Consider the following 26110-nt stretch of genomic DNA (forward strand, 5'->3'; position numbering starts at 1 on the left):
CAATGCAAAGTTAAGCATGAGATGCAATTATTGCAATTTTTTTATATATTGGTATTTTTTATCTATATTTTTGTATTTATATACTATCTGTTATCTTTACATATAATGGATGCTTAAGATAATTATGAAAAAGGTTCACCTATATTATCTAAAATATGTTTCTGTCAATTTAAAAACTTTGTCATTTTATGATAAAAAAAAAATGAAAAGCTAAATCAATCAACTGTAAACAAAGAGTACATTCTATATACTATAGATAAAAACGACGCAGCTTAAAGCGATTACCTTAAAAATCTACCAAGATGAAGGCAAAAGAGCATAAGAAACCTATTCGAATTAAATTTCAACGACACACAAGCATTCTCATGTGGAAATCGTATCTCCAAAGACAGTATGTATAATGGCTATCTACTTTCAGTTAAAGTGTTCAACGTTAAAGTGTTATTTCAAACTTAGAAAAAATATTTTTTTAAACCGCGTCTCTTGAAATCCACGCAATGGCGGTTGGACGATATCATTAAAGTTGATTTCATAAAAAAAATTACTACATTAATAAATATTTTAGCAATATGCGTAAAGGTAAAACTCTTAGTAGAGTGAGTCTCGTGCTCCTCCCATGCTCCGAAGTCTATGTACCCTAGATACACTTTCAGTTCAGTTCTTTATATATACATTCACTTTAAAAGCCGCTTAAGCCCCAATGCTATGACTGACCTCTTTATTTTTAATGAATCTTCTTTAAAATAAAATTATTTATTACAAAGATATCAAGTATTTAGTTATTTTTGACCATAGCAGTCATAGCATGTATAAATGAGATGTTAAGTGCTTAGAGGGCAGAAAATATTTAACTATTATATAAAATGACATTTAATTTCAGACGAAGATGGCGTCTCTTGCTAATGGAATCAGTATTTTCGGCAATTGTACTTTTAATGGCAGTATTCATAGCCAAGCCAATATTTTTAACTCCTATCCAAGCAGTCCCTGAAACACCTCTAACCTCGGAGGACATTCTAGCCTCGCTGAATAAAAAAAATATTCTTGGGTTTGCACCAAATGTTGAACCGTACAATAGTATTATGTATAGAGCTGCTGCTAAGTTGGGCGTTGGTAATTATATTTTTTTAGCTTCACGCAATCAAATCCATAACCGCCACGTTTACAGCCCCGATATCTCGCTATGCTACAATGGCGTTAAGAAAATTTTACAATACTTTAACTAACTTTAGTACTTGTTTTTGGTACATATTGAAAAAAAAAATTAAAAAGTAAAAAATAAAAGTAAATGAAAAAATACCTATGTGCAAACGGATATCAAATGTTGTACAATTTAAACTTTATTTTCAATATTTACCAAAAACATTTACGCTATGACAAATATTTTCCTCCTAATAATAAACTGATATAACAAATTTGGATTTCCCCATTCTAGGAACTAATTCGACAAAACGATATCAATTTTATAATAAACCTTCACATACAGCTGTTAAATTACTTGCGGTTTTCTTGATTATATCACCTCTATATGAAATAAGTATATATTTTTTCTATGTTTGCAGATATAATGAGCGCTTCTACAGAGGACGAATTGAATAACATGCTGTATAGCCGGTCGAGAGGCACGCCAATCAGTAACCCGGTTATTTGGATAGTTTGGAAACCAACGGTTAATATATAAAAACTAATATATTAAAATTGCTGTAGAAGTATATCTGATTATAATTATAATAATAAAATTAAACTTACAATTACTTATAGCCGTAGGTATTCGTAATTCCTCGCTTAGAATCGACATAGATTTAAAAACTCGCATCAGTAAATGAAATCTAAAAATATTATCCTATTAAAAATATTATATTGATATTATCACAGAATTGAAAGCTAGTCTTTTAAAGAAACAATGCCGATGAATATGAGGGTCACGAAGCGAATACAATATTATTATTACAATTACCTACTTACTAGTTGTCAGCCATAACTTTATTAATCTGAATTTTATATATATTTTTTTTAAAATACACTTCAAACTTCAGTAGGTGACAGGTTGGAGGTTCGATTCCCATTTGAGGAAATGAAATATTCATTATGTTCAATTGCTTGATCTGTTAACTATGTTAAACGCGGTGTTGAGCTCCGCCACATCATATCTATTGACATTGCGTGTCCCCAATGTCTCCAGAATTCAGAAAGTGGGGCAAGGAAGTTTCACACCTGCCATGTCCTCACTGCGTCACAGTAGTATTTGTTAGGAGGAAAACATGTGGAAGTTCAGCATAAGAAGTACAGAACGAGCTCGATACGTGACCGGCGCGGGGTCCACTGCACACAACCCCCACCTGCGCAGCGGCGTCCTGGCCGTCCAGTTCGCGGTCAGCGAGGCTATCTTGTCGTACGTTGGGGGAGATACGCCGAAGTATGAGGTATTTGTATATGCTTGCATGATTTTTTATTTTTAAATTGTTTTTTTTTTTTTTGTTATCGTTTGGTAGATAAGTAAAAAAATATAAATAATAACGAACAATTTTTTTTTTAAACTGTATCTTTAAATTATAAGCAGGTATATAGAAAATGGAATAGAAAAAAAATAATCGTTACTGAAAATATTTAAAAAAAAGTATGGTCTGCCGAAACCCGGGATCGAACCAGGGACCTTTAGATCTTCAGTCTAACGCTCTCCCAACTGAGCTATTTCGGCGATGAGAAGTCAGCTGAAATAATAAATTATTATCTTCATTGAAGATAAGAAACTTACAATATTTTTTTTGTATGACATTTTTATACATTTTTTTTACTTTAACAGTTATGAACCACGTTAATACGATGATTAATTGATAGAACGTAGATAAAATCACCTTTTGATTCATTTTTTTGAGCTCAATTTTACTGATTCAGATACATACTTTTTTCTGTTTTGTTTCTAATATCCCTTATAAAGACATGTTATGATATCCGCCACTCTACACCCAATGCCTCCAGAATTCGGCTGAAAGTGGGAAACCGAAGTATCTTACTGTGAACGGACTGTCTTAACACTAGGTTCCCAGGTTCCCTCTACCTACTCCGCTGTGTGCGGGATACAGTACGATATAAACGAAAGTATATTAATACCTACTATTATTTTCTCTTCAGTTGAGTCTAGCTTCAATGCCAATATCGCCGTTGATGCAAGAAGAGCGCGTGAGAAGGGCGATATCTATAATTCTACTATGCTTTACCTTGGCGCTGCTCCCTCCGGTGATAGAGACTGAGTGGTTGGTGGTGTCGGAGACGATAAACAGATTTAAAGTAATCATTTCTCTTATTTTCAGTATATATTAAATACTATACTATACATTTTATTAACTTTATTGTATTTTTAAAAACTGCTTACTACGATGTAGCCCCTGAATAAAAGAGTATCGCAAAATTTCAGTTTTAACAAATTGAAGTATTTATTTACTTATTTACGAATAAACTTTAACTTTTTTATAATAAATTGTTAGTTTTGCTAAAATTGACGAAAAATTAGTAAACAGTGAATGGGTATAACCGAGGAAAATTACTAATGCTAAATTGCTAACTGCTAATGTTAGATTTATTAGTTAAAACTATTTTTTTATTTTTGACCTTGGGCCATTGTGTATCGAATGCCTAAACAAGTCTTAAGTTGAAGAGTCATGATCACATGTTTAATATTTACAGGTATTATTTTATTAAAAAGACATATTTTTATGAATAAGTAGGTACTATTAATTTTACAGCGATCTCTTCGTATACGCGGCGTAGACTACTCATCAATGTATGTAGGATGGATCGCCTACGCCTACTTGACAGCACTGCCTATTTGCCTGCTGGCCAGCATCACTCTAACCCTGATCTTCCGCTGGATCCACCTTTTCTTCACACTGATCCTGGTGCTGGCTTACCTCTCCGTGATGATTATGCTAGCGTTAATCATGGCCATGTTTCATAGTGAACGTAAGATGATTAAATATATTGTCCAAACCATTGTCTCAAATACTAATATCGACTATGGGTAAAAAATATTTCAGGCAATATAAGAAAATATATAAAAAAATAGTAAAAACCTGATATAAAATATTGGTATAAAATTATATTAAATATCATAATTATTAATTACAGCGTGGATTGCGTGTTTATGGTCCACTCTCTTCACATTGCTACAGACGTTTTTGGCGGAATTAATAGTCCATCATCAAATTGATCTAAGACATGATGTCTTCACGTTTTTCCTACATCTCATCATCCCTCCGCTGGGACTCATGCATGGACTCAATGAATTTGCGTTATTGCAAACTGGACGTTAGTTATTCCTGTTTCTTTAGATACATCTTAAGCATTTTTCATTAGCCTTGATACCTTGCTATGAGCGACATACGACGTAAAGCTAAAAGCTAAAAAAAATTAGATATTAGATAACAATCTAACCATTGTTTGTTACAGAGGAAGGTCGGTGGCAAGGGAATTCCATAATGTTCACTATTATATCTTGGCTGTTCATGATTGCGTTGTATTTTAGTTTGTTAATGCTTCTACAAAGAACAATCAGACAACAGACCATCGGAGGTCAGGTGTCGTGGAAGTCTATCATTTTCAAGAAAGCCGAGGTTAGCGTTCACATAATGGCATTTGCTTAATTTTGTTTTTTTTTCGTAAGTTTTTGCTATATTTGTTTTGTATTTTTTTTTATTGAAAAATAAATATATATTCGTAATTTGTTTTATAATTTCATAAGCCAACACGAATGTGTAATAGATTCAATTATTGTAAGCATGAATTCAAAAAAAAAAGTTCAGTAAGTTATATTAAGTTAAAGTTACAGCGATCTTAATTTAATTTGTTAGGACAAAAATAAACTACAGCAAATCGAGACACCAACAGGCAGGGAACGTGAGAAGTTGCAAGAAGTAGACGAGCTGGTCGCTAAAGCAATCAGTTTCAGGAATGTTACTAAGGTTAAAAAAACGTATATCACGAGTTACACGAGTCACAATATTAACTTATTACAATTTACATTTTCATATCCACACTATGATCTACTAAATGCAGATTTATTTAAGGTTTTATACCAATTTGCACGTAGTGAGAGTGCACCGCTTTCCGCACCTCTTGGCCGCTACAGCCATAAACATAAAAGAACTACGACGTAACGTAACGTATGGCTTAGTGGTCATAGCGCTTGGACGATTCCGAAGAGGCGCGAATTAATGTTTTTATACATTTTATAAAATATTTTTCTATCTTTGTCGAATAACACTATAAAAATATTTTATTTAAGTTTTTCAAACTTTTCAGAGTGTTATGGGAGGTCCAATTCTTCAGAATATAACGTTTGACATTTATCGATGCGAGTTTACAATGCTCTATTCGGAGCACGTCCAATCTAAGATGATTACCACTATAGAAGATCTTTTAACAGGTAAGATACATAAACTTCATTCTTCAATAAATTGAGAAATTACAAAAGCTTCAACAAACAGAGGAAATCCGGGGAACCTGTTTTGAAAACCTGGGAAGTGTTTGGAACACTAGGTTCCACTTCCATGAGTCTTTTCGTGTTGAGTGGCGGAATTCAAAACCGCGTTACCATTTCTTCGAGTGGGAATCGGACTCACAACTTATCGCATGCTTGTGGCCTTTTCTAATATCTTTAAAAATAATCCATACGTTCAAAATTATTTCCATAATTATTTATTAATCAACAATAAGGATACTAATGAAATATTTTTTAGTTTGAATTTTTCTAAAGCAAAGATAAATAAACTGTTATATTAATTTTAAAGGACTAGTCGATCCCGACAAAGGTTCTATAAATGTGTTGGGAAACGAAGTAAGACCGGGACATAGCTTCATGTCGGTGCCGTACATGCTCGGCTACTGCCACTGGGCCGGCTGCCTCGTTGATGATCTCACCGTGCAAGAAATACTTACTTTTTACTGCTCTGTTAGTTTATGTATAATTACCCATGTTTATTTATTTACACAAGGGTGTCGGCTGTAAATGCCAAGGGTTGTGGGTTTGATTCCCGTTCGATGAAATGAAATTATTTGATATTTTCATTTTTTCGCTCCCGTCCTTTTTTAAGCACAGCCCGGCCTTTAGATCCACCACTCAACACACAATGCCTCTTAATTCGGCAGAATATGAGTAATGGGTTAACATTAGGTTCCCAGGTTTCCCTGACTACCGTGCTGTGTGCAATTTTGAATTAATAGTTGTAACTTTAAATATCTCAGCAAATTAATCACAACTCCGACACAAAGGTGTTTAAGTAATTAGTCTTATTTTATAGATTTGTCTCTGGAACGAGTCCCCTGAATATGTGACGGCGTACGGTCATATAAGATCGAAACGACTCTTGCCAGAGTGTGACTTGGAAGGAGTAAAGCACGAATTTGTACGCAACTTGGGGGCTTACTATCGAGCTCAGCTTTGTTGGGCCATCTCCATGTTATTGGAACCCAGGGTTAGTCAATCATATTTTTTATAATAAAACATATAGCTGACAATGACAATATATATAAATGCATATATTACGCAAAGCGCAAATTGTTTTTTTATTTTTATATAGCAGATATATACAAATTCAATGATCTTATCAGTATTTAACGAACAAATATAGTCCAGGCTAAAAATAATTTTAAAAAACTAAATTTTTCGTTACAGATCATAATGTTACCCGCATTCAGCACACATTCGATTTACACTGCAGTTATAAAAGACAAAATTATGGTGAGTTAATTTTTGATATTAAAATTTCGTAGCATATTTAAATATGTTTTAATTAAATACATTTAAACATAATTAAATACTTAATTCACAGTCATAAAATAGTGGAATATATAAATGTGTGTTCACCTGTGTAGTTTTGTGTAATACATATATGAATGTGTGATCACATGTGTGGATACGGTCACTTGGGGAAATACAATTTTGTTCCATTTTCTTTAATAAAATATGTTAACAAAGTTATAGTATTAGTCGGTGGATAACAAATTGTCTATTTTTCTGTACAATATGGAATTTTGATGAACCGTTCAAATTGGGCAAGACTCTGTAATTGACTCTTTCTCTCTCTTTTATTTTCCACAAAGCAGCAAGAAAGACATTAAAAATCTGCCGCCCTAGGCTAAAACCTACTCAGCCTGCTGGTAAATTGACCCTGGATTCGAACTAAAAAAAACTTACTAAAAACTTACTTACTAAAAACTTTTAAAATTGCCTTCAACGGATTTTGCTTATTACTGATATTTTAAAAATCTTATTTATATAATACTTTCAGCAATACAAAAAATATATAACTATAGTGAAATTATGCTTTACAAGCATATCGTTGGAGTACGCTGATCGAGTGTTCATATTTGACAACAAGCTGTTGGTATTCGGCGGTACTCCTGCTTATATGTTTTTCAAATATGGTAAAAATTTCAGTTTAAATACCAAGAATATTTATTTTTGCTACTCCCTTTCGTGTAGTACTTCATAAAGAATAATTACAGTAACTAATTCCTAATTTATGCAATCAGGAAGAGAATATCGAGTTCGTCTAACATTTAGAAGTAATGGTCAATCGAGTGAAAACGTAATTAAAGAACTGTTGCTGAGGACCTCGGCAGCCGGGGCAACTATACGGGCGCATTTAGGTTCTTTACTCATACTAAGGCTGCCCACACACCCTACCACTAATGTTGCTTTACTGATTCGAGAGCTTTCAACTAATTCTAGAAAATATGGCATTATATCTATGAATATTAGTGTACCTGATTCTGAAGAAGTATGTAACAGGTGGGTAGCTTGTTAAATCTGTTCCCTATCTTACGCTTATTTATCGAATGGAATTGAAAGAAATAGGAAAATGACAATAACATAAATTTACCCCTCTTATGGAGATATTTCAAGAGAGTGGCGTTGGGTGCCGCTACCGGATTATAAATATCTTTAACAACATAGTATCTTAAAATTAAATGATCTCTGGTAATGCTTACATACATAATAAATTAGTAAATTTAAATTAAAGGACTAATAAGAAATATGAAAACAAGTTACTTTTTAATATTTTAAGAGCCATATACGAATCGAGAGCGTCCACACATGGAACTGTTGAAGAGCATGAGATAACGCGAAACGCTTTGATTAATATTTCACGTACGTATAATCTACTTACCCATTATTTCTTTTTTTTGTATCTATCCTAATATTATAAAAGTGAATAATTTATTTGATGGAATACGCAAATCTCAGAAGCGATTTTTTTTTAATGTTAAATACTGTATTACGTAATTCGTTTCGATAGAACCCACTCACTGTACCTGCAATCAGGGTTACCTAGGCTACTTATAATCTGTGAAGGGTTGAAATTTTTTTTAGCTTCACGCTGTAAGCCACACATAGCAGGGTGTCCAGAGGGAACATGGAAAACTAGTGTTAAGACGCTGCCATATCCACTTTCCACCGAATCCTTGAGGCATTGCGTATTGTGAGTGCATCGTGGAACTCAATGCCGCGGGAAATGCCTTCACTCCCTCAGTTGTACTCGAACCCACCAACGTCGCCTTTACGGTCACGCTGGTGCCCCTGCTCCACGGCGGCCTCTAATGTAAATCATTTATTGGTATTAATTGTTATTTTAAATTACAGAGCCAGTTAAATGGACGCGACACGATAGCTTCTGCTGTAATTTCACGCATTTTAAATATATTGGATTGAAATTTATGTCCTATTACAGCCACTTTAGACTTAGTCTCTTAATAACGGTAAGTAATATCTAATTATAACGATAAAGTCAAACGATTTTTTTTTTCAATTAAGGATTTGGCTTCATTAACTTTCGATACCGGGAAAACGATATTTAAAGAAACTGAATTGAAATTTAAGCCCAAATAGATACAAATATAGGCGATGACTTATAATAAATTTGTTTACAGCTTACTTCAGCGTTACTGACTGGAATTTTTATTGGCCTCTCCTTATCTAAAGTGTTGAGCGAAATGGAAAGAGATAGAGCTACCAAATCTATTTTACATGGCGCGGTTTTGTATTTTTTTTTATTATTATAAACCATAAATATTTAAATTTCTCGAGTAGGGATCAAATCCCTATCACCACGACTGGCCTCTTGCCGACTGTTATAATATAATTTATATGTAGAAATCTAACCTAATTATATTTAAATACACAGATCAATTAACTTAAATTGCTTTAATACTTTGCGTTTTAGGTTCTCACGGTAGAAGCTTTAGAACAAAAAACGAATTTAATTCTACGCTGTGACAACTCTAGTCTGTCAAGATCTATCGCTAGAGCGTATGTCATCTTCCGTGTTAACTAATTTTAGCAAATGGTATAATAATTCGTTTTTTTTATATTATATTTTTTTTTATTTCAGCTATGTCTTTTCTGACACTAATTCTACTGAACAGGAAGTTGAAAATATGATGTACACAGCTTTATTATATCCGGAGGTGATTCTTATATTCTTTAGCATTATATTACTAAAATAATTTTTATTTACGCTTTAAAATGTTTTTTTGCTTCATGCTCGGTCTAGTATCTGGTTCCCTCTTCCTACTAAGATACTCTGTTCCTCATCCACCGCCCAATTTTTGAGACTGCATATTAGAAGATGCTTAACGTCCCGCTTTTTCCTTTTACCAGTGCGAGGGAATCACAATAATTTTTGCTCCTTAGTAGAAATCGAACCCACAACAATCGAGTTTATAACTAGACATAGCCCCGCTACCCCGATGGCATATAAATTAAAGTATGTTTAAAAATGACTATTTTGTTTTGATTATAGAGTCTTACTGAATACCTTGTGACACGCGCCATTTATTCGCCACAGCAATACGTGTACATGTTTGCGTATGGGTTAGACGCTGTTATGAAAAATGAAACTTTAAATGTAAATTTTCTTTCTTTCATTTCATATAACAAACTATTATTCATTCATGCATTCCTTAAAATATATATCATCCTGCATAGCAGGGTAGACAGAGGGAACCTGGGGACGTAGTGTCAAGACACTAAGATCCTATTAACATACTGTTGTTTCCCACTTTCCACCGAACTCTGGATGGATTGCAAGTTGAGTGACGAAACTCAACGCCTCAACTCATATTTCAAAGTGTGAATCGAACCCTCAACGACTAGCCTCTGACTGGACTTGTTAAACAATTATTAATTTTCTAGCTAAGGGTCCTCTATAGTCCCTTACATTATGATCACGGTGCTGCAGCCAGGTCTCTGGCGCGCACCTTCATGGCCCTAATGCGACATTATACTGGACGCCTAGACTCTACCATACAAGTTACTGATGATCCACTCGCGTTGGATCTAACAACGGTGGGATTTTTTTTATTCATATAACAACGTTTTGTCTAGTACAGACTGCATTATTATATCTTTTTTGTTTATAAATTATAATCGAATATATTACATTTATAATCAAATATGGAAACAACATGTTTTAGACCTGTTTCAAGACCCTACAGTCTTTTTATGTGAAGCATAATATACTTTTTTTTGCTATTTGCAGTGGTTGAAAACAGCCTCAGAACCCCCAATATTCATACAATTCCTTCTTATCTTGACTATATCGCATATTACTTTAATCCCGTCTATGGAGAGTGGATTTGTGAGGCATACGCAGGTAACATTTCCTAATAATGAGTTTACATTGTTATCGATATATTATGTTTTATTTTTCAACTTTACGCTGTCTCACGCATGCAGCTAGGTAGACAGAGGGAGCCTGGTGTTAAAACACGCCGCCCCCTAGTTTCCGCCAAATTATAGAGGCATTGATTGTTGAGTATGAAAACAGTTTAGAGCATGTAAAAGCTATTTTTTGATTCCGTACAAATTTCTGTTAATTAAAATATCAGCGTTCTTCGCCGCGTAGTGCCATTGGCATTGTTTGTCGTCCACTCGGTAACGAAAAAATTTTCTATGGATTTTCTTTACTGGATGTAATATATTAGTTTATTTTATTTTTTTATAGATTCATGCAATGGACTTCTCTCCGGCTCGTTACTGGTGCAATTTGTTTCTGTGCGATTTCATTTTGTATTTGTTTCTCGTGGTGGTGATGTCGATAGCAATGCTTTTGGTAATGTTGCTGGTGGCGCCCATGACGTTTTACTACACAGATTTGGGTGAGTTGTAAGACGTTTTACAATAAAATTATTTAAAGAAATATTATGTCAGTACGTATTGTAAACGTGATAGGTTCGATTCCAACTCGAGGAAATAAAATATTTCATTCGCTAAAAAATCCGCTAATAAATAATATATATATATATTTTTATTGTTTTCTAGTGGTAGTCCCAATAATGTTGACTGTGTACGGTGTTGGATGCATTCCACAAGCGTATCTCTTCAGCCTCGGACCACGTGTCGCTCTCAATACTATGACGTACGTTATATTTAACATAGTATTTGGTAAGATTTTTTTAAAGTTTTTATAATATAAACTTTTCTTATATATTTAATATAATGTATATATTTTTGCATGTCATTGTATAAATGATTTTAATTAATGATTTATAATTTAATTTAATTATATAAATACTATTTGATTATTATCTCTAAACTTCTTAATGGTAAAGAGAACTGTCAAATCACTCTTCTTTCCGCATGAATGCAAGTCATCGTGATTGTGTGATGGGAGCGTGGAAAGGATAATAATTCATTCCCTTGACTTGTGATGGAATCGGAAGTACCACCGTGCAAGCGATGTTCCTCTGCGCTGAGATATCCTATATATTAAATTTTTAAATTGCTTAGTCATTAACTTTAAGTAAACATTATTTTTAACCGTCTTTAAAAAGGAGGAGATTCCCAATTCACTTGATATGTTTTGTTTAAGTATAGGTATACCGATTACGACCTGAGCTATTCGAGTCTATTCTTAATTTGTTCGAAGTGGGATTGCTAACCCGCATCGAACCCCATTTGGTCCAATATATATTTTTTAAATCTAATCTCTCCAGGTGAAACTACAGTAATAGCAAAGATACTCTATGGCAATGCACTAAACTACGCTCTAAACTTCATGTCCTTATCGCCTCAATTCAACATGGCGCTGGCGTTTATTAAAATAAAGAAGATATTTCTTTACAACAGTGAATGTATTGTTTTCAAAAGAAAAAATCTTTGCTCTTCGAAAAATTTTCACAAATGTTGTCGTTAGTATACCGTAACTTCGCAGCTGTCGATAGTATGCTGTATCCTGCACTTAGCAGCGTAGACAGGGGGAACCTAGTCTAAAGATACTTCCGCTTCCGAACTATAACTTTTTTTTATATAACTATAACTTATTATTATCGAGGTCTTCCCTGCCTTCCTTAATTTTGAATTATTTTACTTTTAAATTATAATTTATTTCCTCGGAGTGAAGATCGAACCCACTACTATTCCGTTTACAGCCTGACACAATCCCTCTATGTCATAATACGTATTTAAATATCTATATAAGTAATTAATGATTTTTCTTGTAACAGCCAAGTGCGGTGTGCTTCAAACATGTTTTTCTAGAAAATTCTATTTATCCAAAAATTATGGAGTTCTCATGGAAATAATAGCTACACTTTGTACTTCAATGGTGTTCATGATGATACTTTTACTATGGGAGTACAAACATATACAAAACGTTTGGTCGTATATAGTAAGAAACTGGATATATTCCAAGAAGAAACCTTACGAAGTCGAGAGTGAAGGAGCTAAGCAAGAGAAAGAGGATGCCTTAAATAAACATTCAGAGCTTATAAAGAAACAAAGTAAATTTATAGCTGAGCACCTTTTAAAGTTTAAATGTTAAAGCTTTTAATCACAAAAACGTATTAAAATATGAAGGTAGCGGCACTCTAAGATGCGCCTCTTGGAAAGTGTCCAAGAACTCTAGCGTTAGCCATACGTTCGACGTTGTTCGACCTCGAATTATCGAGACATTGCGTGGTGTCAACGCCGCGCTTTGCCTGATTACCAGGGCGAGGAAACCAAAAGTCGAGAATTGAAATATTTCAAATCCTCCAGTGGGAATCGAACCGACCGAGCCGAAATCCACTTGTTGTGTTTACAATCACACACTTGTACCCCTGCGCCACGAAGGCCTCAAATATTGGTCACATTTAACCTACGTCGTTCAATATCGTCTTCAAGAGTAGCCTTGCAAATTTTTCATAATTAATATTATAAAACAAATAAAAATAGTGACAACTTCATAAACTTACAAAGAATAGTTATGTTGCCTCATGGCGTGAAAACGGTACAGGTAGGCGCCTAATCAGCGTTCGGCGTATGTAACGCGAATCCCCTCATGCCTTGGGAAACAAACGTAGTGATATTAATTATTCTATATTTTATTCTTTAGTCGATTAGAGCATGCACTTCTGCTCGGTCGATTCACTAGTTAAGTTAATTTTAAGTTAGTTATAAGAACATATAACTTTGTTCTTATTTTAATTAAAGTAAATTTAAAAGTAACTTCTTACTTATTTTCAAAAGCCCACTCGTGCTCCCGTAAACATAAATAGAATATTAAAATAATCAAAACATATTTCTAATATTTTTTGCAGAATATAAAGTAGACACCTTCGGAGAGTACCTTTTAGCGTGCAATGTGTCTCAAAGGAGTTCTGGAAAGAGCTACCTTCATAATATTTACTTGGGAGTAGGCAAAGGAGAGGCTTTAGCGATTTCTGGTCTGTTACATCAAGGCAGGCTAAGATTATGTGAAGTATTAGCAGGTGATATTTATTTACTGATATTAATTTACTTTAGTTATTTACTGATTATATATTGAATAATGAGTTATTTAGAAGCAGCTTGCTTTCCCATTTTAAAACTGTTATTCTACACTTAAGAAGCAAAAACACACTCTCGACTCGGGACCGAACTCACAACTATCGACACCTGACTAAGACGTTGCCCTTCTGAGCAACGATCATGGCAGACTTATCATGATAAATGTTTGATAAATAAGTCAAATAATTCTAAATATATTGCTGTTATTTCAATGTTTATTTTATAAATATTGTCATTACCAGGCTATATTTTGCCAAGCGATGGAGAATTGTGGAGCGTTTCGAAATGGAGAATAACTAGAAATCCTCATATGGTAACTATACATACTTCTCCTTTAATTTAGATATCTGTGGAAAAATTATAATTATTTTAATTATTATAATATATTTAAAAATTATAAATATATTTATTTCTTAGTACACTCGTCAAGTGACATTCTGCTGTAACCACGAGCCGCTCTCGCAGTGGATGACGGTGCGCGGCGCGCTGCAAATGATTGCTACTCTGAGGGGGGTTCCCCGCGACCACTTGTATCGGGAGGTCATGGACTATGTAGATGCTCTTGGTGAATTTGTATTGTTTGGTTTATTCTTGTAATGAGTATTTTTTTTAGCTTCACGCTTATCCTGCACAGCAGGGTAATCCGTGTTGAGTGGCAGAACTCGGCACCAGAGCGAAGAAATGAAGACATTAATAGACATTAATTCCTTTACCCACGACCATAAAATGGGAATCGAACACACAACCATAAATAAAAAATAATATTGAGCAAAACAATTAAAGGACTAGTCGATTATGCTATATATTCCTTTTAAGGATATTTTAATAGGTCGTAATGTACCTATATTATTGTAGAACGCATGGATGAAAAAAAACCTGCTATGACGTAAAAACTAGCTATCTATAAAACTTTATATAGAGTTTTCATCACAAGCAATATATATAAGTTCTACCCACTTGAAATTTATTTCGACTGATTAATTTTAACAGAACTCCATCCAAAAAGGGACACGCCCATTCTCTATCTCTCCATAAACGAGCGAGCTCGTCTGCACTTCGCCGCTGCGGTCGTGGGGGCGCCTCCTATTGTCATAATGGAAGAATGTACCGCGTACCAGAAATATTCAGTGCGTCGCGCCATGTACTTAATTTTGTATAATCTGAGAAGACGTGGTCATGCTATTATTATTAGTTCCAGCAGGTATGTTGTAATGGCGTTCTTTAAAATATTGATAATTGGGACACACTAAGGATACAGGAATAGAAACTTAATAATCTTTTACCTGTAGCGGAACTCTTCTTGAAATCGTCCAAGATTCAAGACTTTTATATATTTAACTATAGATTTTTTACTATAACTTTTAAAGTATTAAAGGTTTTTGGTGAACCACAATTTTTTTTTTCTAGTGTTGAAAGTCATCTACCAGTGACAAATCGGCTGGCCATATTCGTGGATGGCCATATATACGATATAGACGAACTAGATGACCTCGTGGAACGCTACAGTGAAAAGGGATACACAGTGGTTCTCCATCTTAAAGATGACATCAATATTCCTGCTTTATTTTTAAAATATTTTAAGAAAATTATTATAAATGATATTTCCGAGGTATTTTTATTACCTTTTCTAATGGTATACCTAAGTAGTATCATAATTTTGTGTAGAAATTAGTCTTGTTAGATTGAATCCCACCACCCAGTGCCATGGGTACATAAAAACTAAAAAACCTAATGCCGTAGCCTATATATACAAATATACCTACCTGGTTGCATAACAAGATGTAGTTTGGATATTTGTTGATAATAATTACATTAAAATCTTAGGTTCTAGTGAACGTGCAAGTTTTGGACCCAGACCTCACTTGGGCGAGCATTTTTACCAAAATGGAGAGACTTCAATTGGAAAATAGACAGATTTACTCATACATCATATCAGCGATACCAATCGATTATATTTACAACACCATCTTGAGTCATGAAACCACTTCTGAATTTGTCGAAGAAGACAAAACTCGATGCTATCAATATCTTTTTCCGCACAAGCCCAAAATTGTACCTAGACAAGAAATGGTAAATAATTTGCTGCCCTTTGAAAAGAGGTTTAATATGACCAAGTTGAAGGAATTGCCTTGGTCTGTTATTTTTAATAGATAAAAATAAAATGTCTATATTCATCTCATCTCATACATTTAAGATTATTACTTACAGAATGTCTAATACAAAGCCTTCTTCCTCTACAATATTCTTTTAGATAGGGTGCAAATAATTAAGTAGTTCTAAATAATTTGAAGAAAAAAAAACAAGTATAAAAATATATAAACCTCCCTAGGTACGATCTTGAAAGAACAGTTTTTGTACTATTACGCGTTTTTCTATGAGACTATAATTTTAATATTACTACTTATACTGAAGATAAGACTAAGTACAGATAATAGATTGATTGGAATAATATTTTTTTAGTTCATTTAATTACTGTCGTTTGTTTTGTTCATTATTTCAACCTATATTTTCAGTTTGTTTATTAGTAGGCATAGGCAGTTTTGTTAATTTTAGAGAAAGCTTTATTAAATATTCATCTTAAAATGTATAAAAATGTGAGCGTTAATTATATAATGAAAAGCGATTAGTAAATGAGAAATAGTTTATTTTATGAAGCATTTTATTATAAGCATGATTTTTATAGCCAATACTAAGTATTGGACGAATTTGCGCACATAAAAAAGCTGAATACTATATTAGAAAATAATATTCCGAAATAAATATTATTATATTAAAAGTTTTTTATTTTTCAAATATCTTCCCATGTTAAGCGGAAACAGAAACCTCATAGAAAATACTAAGGAAAACCATTTACGCACAATTAAGCCCGATTTCCATCTCTAGCAGAGCGGGGCCATTAAAGACTCCAATCCACCAATAAATAGTCGGACGGTGAGTTGAAATGAACTCTCTCAATTGTAGGGAGCGGAGCGAAGTCATTTCAAGTCAAACTCTTTCTTGGTGGAAATATAAAGCTACTTTATTTAAAAGGAGTCTGTTCCGTCTGAGCATTATTCGCTCATTTCTTTTTCGAGGTGGAAACCGAGCTATAGAATTTAAAATGTGATTTCTATTAATATTTGTGGAAAATAAGAAGCCAAAACCAATGTACCCAATTAAATATGCATTTTGACGTTAAATTGTATATAGACGATGTTTACTATGTATTCTAAAACTTTTTTATCAATGCCAATGCCCCAAGAAAGTAATAAAGTCCTTAGGCCTGTAAGCAATAATTAAGCATGGGTAAATAAACATTGTCATAAGGTTTTTTTAATATTCTTGACCAGAGTTATATGAGTACTGCCCGCGAGGTCTAAGCTGAGCTTTGTATTTTGTGAGTGTAACTTAACGTAACTTGCTTGACCTAAACCGGTATATGCGACTTTTTGACAAACGGCTTACCTATTACCTATTGTATTGGTGAGCAGCGTCACATTTAATACTTCATATTTTATTTTTGTATTCGAATTATTAAAAAGTAAAAAATAAAGTTGGCATTATCAATGTATAAGAATGGAAAAATGTACGTGTAAGCCTAGCAGTAAAGAAATAAAAATATCATATAGCGAAAAAAATAATGACTCAAATAAAAACTATGAGGATTCAATTTCTGGTGTAGATTTTTTATTAATGTACCTAATAAAAAATACTTTTTTAAAAGTTTTTTCTATCTTTATATTTATAACCATTTACACAAATACAAAGCTCATCTTATGCCTCACAAAGTATAACCCTACTACAAAAAAATAGAGTCTGAGCACTTTATTGTTAATTAATCTAAAGATATATAATAAAATATGCACAAAGCTATATTTCCCTATAATAAACACAAGTGGCCAATGAGCAGAATAATATTGATATTTTTATTGTTTTAGAAAAAGATCTGATATTACTTTTAATAATTCATATTATCACATTATAAATAAGTTATTTTATTTTGTTTTGATAAGCTATAAGCAAAAGCTAATATATGTAAATTACAGCCTAAAGCATCCTTCAACCATTTGTCAGATCTCTTTCTATTATTGTCATGGCAAATAATAGAATATTTTTTTATCAATGTACATACATTTCCTTAACTAATAGCAGGAGAGCCCGTGGCAATGAGACATGTGTTATTTTAGAAAATATGAAAGTTTCTCAGTACATACACACCAACACTAATAAGTACTATCACAATAGTTATATGAAATTTGGGGTGCAAAATAGTACATAACTTACGTAACTTACAAAGCTTAATTTTTTTAATATTTTCCTTGGAATAATATTAGAAATTACCTGAAACTTCGTCAGAGTTTTAGCATGTTTTCAACCTCCTGCCAGAGATAAACTCTAAACTAAACTACTAAACTGAACCCTAAACTCTAATAAATTACTTAGGGTTGTCGGTTACTCTGGGTAATATAAAGCAAAGCGCAGTGTTCAGTTCCACCACTCAACATGCAAAATTTCGAAAATAGGGTGGTATATAGAGGAACACAGTGTCCTAACACTAGGTTCCTTCTGCCCACACTACTATAAGATATAAAAATTTACTGAAATAATGAATCAATGTAAAGTTGTATGAGATCTGTGCAATTCATTGTTAGAGCCTCGTGCATGAGTCATAATATTCTCTAATCTATTAGTAGTTTCCCTTATCATAGAAAATTCAGAAAGATCTGGAAGGTCCAATACAATATGAGCAGAGAGACGCTTGTAAACAGAATTTGTATCTTTTTTATTTCGTCTAGCCTCTTCATATTTTAACTGTTGTTTAAGAAACAAGGATTGTTTTAACATTTCTTGTATGTTCTTGAAACTTGTGGCGGCGCCATCCATTGATTTAACAGCACTGGAAATGTGTATTAAAATAGTGTAAATATATATTTTTTTTAATTAAAACACATTTATAGTATTTTTTTGATGTTTTAGTAGGTAAAAGTGCACAAAATATGATGTGGAAGACATTATAAATGATAAATTTTTGATTATTATATATTTTTTATATAGTTGAGTTTAAAGAAGTATAAATACATATAAACATATATAGCTTCAAGCTATATCCTGCATATAGCATGTTAGGCAGAGGGAACCTAGGGAAGACTCTCCTTTCCCTAGTTTCTGCCAAATTTTCATTAATAATAATCCATTCCAATGTAAAAAGCAAACCCACAATCACCATGTTTACAATAACATGCTTGTGCCACTGCACCTTTATTACTTCAGATATCATGGTGCAGTGGGACACTTTCACTGTTAGCATTGTGGGGTTAATCACCACTCAGAGAAATATTTTCATATGTCTAGTCCTAGTCCCTTGTGACTAAGATGAATATCTGACTAACCTTAGAGCATATTCCACATCATAACATCTGCCTTGTAACTCATGCTGTAGCTTGGTGACTTCTATTCTTCTCTCTACCATTGGTGGTAGCGCCTTTCTAACATGTTCTTGTAATCTATACAAAGCTAATGACGGTTCATTTGCTACTATGTGCATATTTTCTGATATACGCTCAGCAGCTGAAAATATAATATAAGTTTAATATAAGAAATTTAAACCAAAATGTTTTAATGTAATAAACTTATAAAGTGATAACTTCCTACACTTTTTTGCTTTCGCTTCTAAATCTGCATCCCCTTGGTAAACAAAGGCCATTTTTGTTGATTTTTTCCCTACAGAGGTCTTTTATAACTTTCAATTTTTATTTTCTTTATTTATTTTATCTTCATAAGTTCATATAATCATAACCAAAATTGCAAATGCAAATATATATTATGATACAATAGTAACAAGACGAACAACACAAACACAAATCTTCTTATCTTAGTTGTCACTCTTGTCACACTCACTTGTCAATGTCAACTCTCTATCTCTTATAGACTTAGGCCGATGATCACCGATTTTCGATGAACATCGATGATAAATTATTACAAAAAAATACATTCAAAAATATAAAGCTATATAGTCCATAGTTTAATATTATAATATCTAATATATTTACATAAAAATTTACATAGAGGACTAAACACAAACATTAACAAACATTGAACACTAAAAGGACGGGGAACTTTATAAAGAAGAACATCATATAAGGGTCATACACAAATCGCGACCTAAATGTGTACGAAAAAAAAAGTGAAATATTTGTTCAAAATCACTCTCATTTAATTCTTATAGATTAACCTAATACGGGAAAAATATGAGACCAAATCATTATTGGTTTTAGAGAAAGATATTCGACGCATAATTTTTTTGATTTGATTTTTAATATTTTATACATAACAATAGCAACTTTAATCGGTAATAACTGCAGAAATATTAACTGTGTCGCAGTTATTAGCTCCCGCCTCGCAGCCGGTGAAGCTAATATGTAAATCATCTGCTGGTGATGATCAATGTCGATCAAAGTTTTGTTTAGCTCTACTTGTCTCACGTCTTTGTTTTTTCTTCCCTTCATTGCTTTAGTGCACCCCAGATCTATTCGAATAGAGCAATGTGGCTTGAACAATGTAAAAAAGCTAGCTAAGCTAAGATTTCGTTATTTAAGGTAACAGAAAAGATGTCAACAGAAAAGATTTTCTAATCGAAAATCAGCAATGGTCTTTAGCTTTCAACGATAGAGAAATGGCAAGTGAGATTTCAAAAATACTCCCTTAAATCCATTGTGCCTGTATAATTACAAATATAAGTAGCACATACTTACCAAAATACACTAAAAATAGGAAAGATGCATTGATCTTTTAAAAAAAGGATTAAAATACACGATTCTTTTTATTGGAATATAAAAATACACATCCGTTTTGCGTAATGGGTGTAAGCAAATTATAGCTGTCTAATATTACCAAATTAAAAGATATTACATTAAAGGTAACTTTAGTAGAAATTTTTTAAATGCAGATTTTTTGGACCACAGAAAAGAGTCAGATACGTGTAACAGCTAGTTTACTAAAAGGCTGAAGCACATTTTGGAAATTATCATTAAAAAATCAACTCAAGTATATTCTACGCTGAAAATATGTGTGATTTCGATGACACGGGCGTAATAACTTAAATTACAAATTTTTGAAACTATGAACTACGAATCTGAACATTCCACAGAAGGGGACAAATGATGGAATTTGAATTTTTTTCTTTACAATTTTTTTTAATTTTGATGTGTAGACTATCCACATATCATAAGGGGGTAGGCATAGTTAAATTTAGAATGAAAAATCATTCTATTTTCTTTTATTTGTTATAGCTATTGTAATATAACACTCATATGAGTATGACCCATAAGAGATGGATTAATTTAGGACAGGAAAAAAGGATGTGGGAAGGGGAACCGTCGTCCAGGCCATAATATGAAGAGTTGAGTAAAAGTGTTCTGTACTTGTCATAGTCATCTGTAGTTACGTGACGTTGTATCAATGTCAAATATCGGACTGCCGGTTGCTTTGAGCGATATGCAATATTTAAATTTAAAAGTCAATTGGTTAGAACCAAGGAACATATTATATACTAGAACAATTTGAACAAAGTATATTGTAACGTATTATCTCTTATCAAAATAATTAATAAAATCAATATTTATTCTTCTAATTGTAATATTAATTAATATAAAGGACAGCTGCGTTTTAGAAGGCAAGTAAGTGCCTGAATAATAGTGGTCCAGGAAGGGTACGTCGATTTTCTATTTAAATAATAATTCTATGGGCATAGCAACTTCTGTTGGCTGCTCCTGTATCCTTCCCAAAGATTGATAATAACAGTAAACAAGGAATATATTATACTGACTGTAAACATCTAACTTTCGTTCGGTAAGCGACGATAAAAGTACTACAAGCGTCATTTATATAAAAATAACAAAATATTAATAAACTCTTCAATTAGGTGTATATTAATATTATAATAACAACTAATACACGTAATTGAGATGGTGAGTAATATTTTAAAAATGAGTGTATATAATAGAAGACAATATTGTATATACTTTCATTTAAAAAAGAAAATTTACTTTTTAGCCTGCAAGAAGAATATTAAGAAATGTTCTAAATCCTATGCTCCCATTCAAGATGTTGCTCAGATTGTATTCTTATGGTGTTTTAATGGTGGATATATTGTGGGTATCTTTAGTTGTTACTTTTGCTACAATAGGCCACTTTCTTCGATGTCTTAAGCCACTTCCAATAAAATCTGTTAAGGGAGAAGTTGTAATGGTAAGTAGTGGATCACATAAGAAAAAAATATTATAAAATGGATATACCTGCCTAGATATTCACCTATCTAATAAATGGATGATAGTTTTGCTGACTGCATGTTGCATACAAATTAACTCTAAACTTAGTTAATTTATTCTTGAAATTAATATACTGTTGTATATTATTTCTATGATATTTTATTGATATGCTTTGTTTAAACTTTTCAGGTGGTTGGTACAGGAAAGGGTGTTGGCAAGGACATAGCTATACAAATGGCAGCAAGAGGTGCAAAAATATTATGTGTAGATTACAATGAAGACAACAATGCTAAAACAGTAGCTTTCATTAACAAGAAAAAAGGCATAGGACATTCCTATATATGTGATGTTACTAAAAAAGAGAACATAGACAGTATGGTGGAACAAATAAAGAAAGATGAACATGTTGTTACTATGTTATTTTATTGCTGTGGTATTCCGAGTGCCAAGTCTGTAATGGAACAACCTATAGAAAATGCTTGTGCCACTTTTGATGTTACTTTGACTGGTTTTATTTGGGTAAGATGATTAAACTTTTTTGTCATGCTTTGTCCCTCATGTTGAAGGGTAGACAGAGAGAACCTAATATTAAGACACTTTCTGCTGAATTTTTAAATGCAAATATTATTTGTTTATTTATAAACTTCACAGAATATTTAAGTGAAAAGAAATGTATTTTACATATATTAAAAAATATACATATATGAATCTAATTATAAATAGCTATAAAGATAAACAAGAAAAAGTTATTAATAAAAAATATTACCTATACATTTTAGCTTATAAAGAAATTCCTGCCTGAAATGAAAGAAAAGAATCATGGACATATTGTAGCACTAAGTTCAGTGGCTGGATTAAGTCAACTAAAGGAACCCATGGCTCTCACTTCGGCACAGTTTGGTGTTCAAGGTCTGGCTGCTTCATTATTGGAAGATTTGAGAGTCAATAAAGTAAATGGAGTGCATGTTAGTTTGATACATGTGTACCCATTCATTATGGAACAAAGCTCAGAGCTTAGATTGACGTAAGTATATAATTTTATAAATATATTTTATTTTTATAAAAAAAAAGTTTTTTAAGTTTAGTAGTAAAAATTTGACTTGTGATTGATATTTATGATACTAGCCTAGCCTGTTATTTATGTGTTAATGCATTCTTTATATTGAGAATTTATTATTTTTTAGCAACACTTGATCTCTTCCTTGCTCACATCACTTTGCGATATTGATATCACTCAGTCCAGTAATATTAATCTATACTAATATAATAAAGCGGAAGAGTTTGTTTGTTTGTTTGTTTGAACGCTAAGATCTCTGGATCTACTGGACCGATTTACTTTGTTTTTGTTTTGTATGAAAGCTGCATTCTTTAGAAGTGCTATAGGCTATATAATATTACATTACACATATATACTAATAAATTAAAATATTTTCTAATTTGACATGCAATTTATTACGCCATGTTAATAACAACCGTCGTCGCTACGCGACTGCGTTCGTTACCGCGTCATTTTGATATTCATCCTTATGAAAATAAATATAATAGTCACTTTTAGCATTTCATCTAGATTGAAATTATATTTCTATAGAAATTATATTCTTATACTTCAAGCAGGCGTAGCCGCGTCCGGGTCCGCTAGTGTATCATAAATATACGAATATTTCAGCTAAACATAAAGAACATTGACAAAGTAGTATGAAACATTTAAGTATGTACCTTAAAATCAGAGATGCATCATATGTCTAAAGTCCATAGTCAAAATAAGTCAATAATCAATAATGTAAATATTGTACAATAATTTGATAACAATATAATATTGTGCCATATTTCGATATTAAAGGACTTTGACCAGCTCCTAGTGTGAATAAGATTACAAAACTAATATTATTTTATGACTATGGCAGGTTTTCAAAGTAAATTCTTACTATTAATTAATTTTATTATTATATAACCTATTTATTTTAGATTTTAGTTATGTTTCTTTGCATTTATATTATCATATAGAACTATAATTTATTTTACCAAATGTTTTATAGTTAATTATATAAAAAGTTTTTCGACAAGCCCAAGAGACAGATTTGAGTTCCATTCAAATTTTTATATATATCTCAAACATTTTTTATTTTTTGTATGGAGTAACACTTTATATTATATTAAAAATATTTTATAGTTCCAGATTTTATTCCAAGGATAAAACCCGTTTTAATCAAATAGAAAGGTATTAACAAATACCATACTGTTAATTTTTATGTTTCATACTGTTATTATTTCACTTAATGGTTTTGGTAATAATTAATAACTGTCATTACTGTTAGTATTATTATTAGCGCTGGGGACTTAACATCGTATTTTATTTTAGGTTTATTCTTAATGTCCTGCATGAGTAGTTATCATATTATAATATTTTTTTTTATATTTTAGTAATAGTCTACTTTCTGTAACTATAAGGTATAGCATGTACTTATTTAGAATATGAATATATATATTATGAATGTAAATGTCTGTGGGAATGACTGAATGAAACCACTGGATGGATTTAGATAAATCTTTACAGTAATGTACAGTTTATACAGAATAACACATACATAATTTATATCAAAAAGGATTTGTATAATTTGGCTGTAATATTATAACAAGTTTAAGAGGTCGAAGCTGTAGGTGAGTTGCTAGTAATGTTAATAAACTAAAGAAATATAATATACATAAATTAATAAATATCTTTGTTTTATTTCCAGTATTCCCGGTTACTTCGGCACAATGACTCCATCTGATGCGGCCCAATACATTATAGATATTGTTCTTCGTAATATAGTAGAATCCTCTATTCCTAAACGTTTGTTATTGCTAGGTCGCTTCTTGCGTTTACTACCACGAAACGCTATAGTACATATTAGGGATTTCCTTGATACAGGTGTTGATTTTGCTTGATCTCATTTTGTAGTGTTTTGTAGAAAATAAGGTCTAATATCGTTAGCTTAGAGTATAAACCTGCTAACAGCCTATTAAGTAAATTAAAAAAAATGTTTTAAAGAAACTATGAGTATTAGAATATTTTTACAATTTCGAAAATTCCTTAAATATATTAGTAACTTTATAAAATAAAGGTCGATTTTGTCAATATTTTTATTTACACTTTGGAATGGTAAAAAATTTACGAGTGGATAACAACAGAAAAACAGTTTTAGCAGGTTTACAATCTATCATGTCTAATATTTTTTATTTTTCCTTAATACTTAGTTAATTTTATAATATTTTTTTAAGTAGAGAAATATGTCAATTAAGTCATGGAGGGATTAACCAGCGTTATTGATAATTAAGCTTTCTAATGGTTGTTTAAATAGTGCCTTAAATGTTTTAATATTTAAAGAAATATTCTGAAATATTTAATATATTTATAACAGAAAATGGTATTAACTATATTGTAAGTAAATAGAGTAATAACATATTGAATTATAGTACAAATGATTTTACCTGCTAAATCTATGATTAGATTATTAAATTATACGAAATGTTGTATTGTTAATATACAGTAGATAACATTATATGTATAATTAATAAAAAAGTAATAACTAGTTCACTGTTAAACAGGTAATTTTTTAGTATGTTTAAAAATAAAAATAATTTAATTCTTTTACTTATCTAATAAATATTTTACACTCATTAAAATGATGGCCCCCTGCCAGATGGGCCGACGACATAAAGAGGTTGGCGGGAAGCGGATGGGTCCGAAAAGCTGAGGATCGAGTGTGGTGGCGAGAATTGGGGAAGGCCTATGTCCAACAGTGGACAAAAGATGGCTGTTGATGATGATGATGATGATGATTAGATAAGAGCAGCTTTTATATAAATGTTTTCTTATTATACAAATAACTATTAATATTTATTGTACATGTGGAAATGTATTACAATATAAAATCAATTAATCAATATTTATGTTTTATTAACAAAAAAATCTACTGCTTATTGGCTGTAATTTACAAAAGGCTTAAGTTGAGGTATCAATTGCATTTTTTCTTTATTATAGTATAGTATTAGATAAAGGTAAATTTATTTATAA

General features: G+C 32.0%; 3 protein-coding genes and 1 non-coding gene across 6 annotated transcripts; 2 read left to right on the plus strand and 2 right to left on the minus strand.

The window, feature by feature from the left end:
* The first annotated feature begins 302 nt into the window (after positions 1 to 302).
* Positions 303 to 16332, plus strand: LOC146535971 (ATP-binding cassette sub-family A member 17-like). Its single transcript, XM_085191198.1, has 33 exons — positions 303 to 391; positions 881 to 1113; positions 1563 to 1669; positions 2253 to 2423; positions 3133 to 3288; positions 3744 to 3960; positions 4126 to 4305; positions 4453 to 4610; positions 4848 to 4958; positions 5299 to 5422; positions 5787 to 5947; positions 6297 to 6470; positions 6671 to 6736; positions 7287 to 7422; positions 7531 to 7789; positions 8067 to 8149; positions 8642 to 8757; positions 8929 to 9033; positions 9222 to 9307; positions 9390 to 9465; positions 9801 to 9905; positions 10193 to 10345; positions 10539 to 10652; positions 11004 to 11157; positions 11321 to 11443; positions 11995 to 12189; positions 12505 to 12780; positions 13579 to 13749; positions 14050 to 14120; positions 14225 to 14372; positions 14798 to 15008; positions 15215 to 15416; positions 15632 to 16332. The coding sequence occupies exons 1-33, from the start codon at positions 303 to 305 to the stop codon at positions 15959 to 15961; spliced, it is 5061 nt and encodes a 1686-aa protein (XP_085047324.1). The 3' UTR covers positions 15962 to 16332.
* On the minus strand, positions 2626 to 2698 carry TRNAF-GAA (transfer RNA phenylalanine (anticodon GAA)). Its single transcript has one exon. It is a non-coding gene; the product is annotated as a tRNA-Phe (tRNA).
* Positions 16333 to 16434: 102 nt separating the features above from the next.
* On the minus strand, positions 16435 to 19680 carry LOC146535973 (BLOC-1-related complex subunit 8 homolog). Its single transcript, XM_085191182.1, has 3 exons — positions 19439 to 19680; positions 19177 to 19354; positions 16435 to 18683 (listed from the first exon to the last, which is right to left on the minus strand). The coding sequence occupies exons 1-3, from the start codon at positions 19488 to 19490 to the stop codon at positions 18398 to 18400; spliced, it is 516 nt and encodes a 171-aa protein (XP_085047308.1). The 5' UTR covers positions 19491 to 19680; the 3' UTR covers positions 16435 to 18397.
* A 1445-nt stretch (positions 19681 to 21125) lies between these two features.
* On the plus strand, positions 21126 to 25700 carry LOC146535974 (epidermal retinol dehydrogenase 2-like). 3 transcript variants are annotated; one of them, XM_085191571.1, is made up of 6 exons: positions 21126 to 21494; positions 21839 to 22033; positions 22243 to 22572; positions 22833 to 23077; positions 24224 to 24271; positions 24789 to 25700. In XM_085191571.1, the coding sequence occupies exons 2-6, from the start codon at positions 21875 to 21877 to the stop codon at positions 24979 to 24981; spliced, it is 975 nt and encodes a 324-aa protein (XP_085047697.1). In that variant the 5' UTR covers positions 21126 to 21494; positions 21839 to 21874; the 3' UTR covers positions 24982 to 25700. The 3 variants fall into 3 exon arrangements, with proteins under 3 accessions (XP_085047697.1, XP_085047696.1, XP_085047698.1); XM_085191570.1 differs by having other exon boundaries at positions 21128 to 21753; XM_085191572.1 differs by lacking the exon at positions 24224 to 24271 and having other exon boundaries at positions 21133 to 21753.
* Positions 25701 to 26110: the final 410 nt, after the last annotated feature.

This window comes from Heliconius melpomene, chromosome 10 (assembly GCF_056956725.1).
Source record: "Heliconius melpomene rosina isolate 202511_hmr_F chromosome 10, ASM5695672v1, whole genome shotgun sequence".
In the NCBI taxonomy this organism is placed as follows: domain Eukaryota; kingdom Metazoa; phylum Arthropoda; class Insecta; order Lepidoptera; family Nymphalidae; genus Heliconius; species Heliconius melpomene.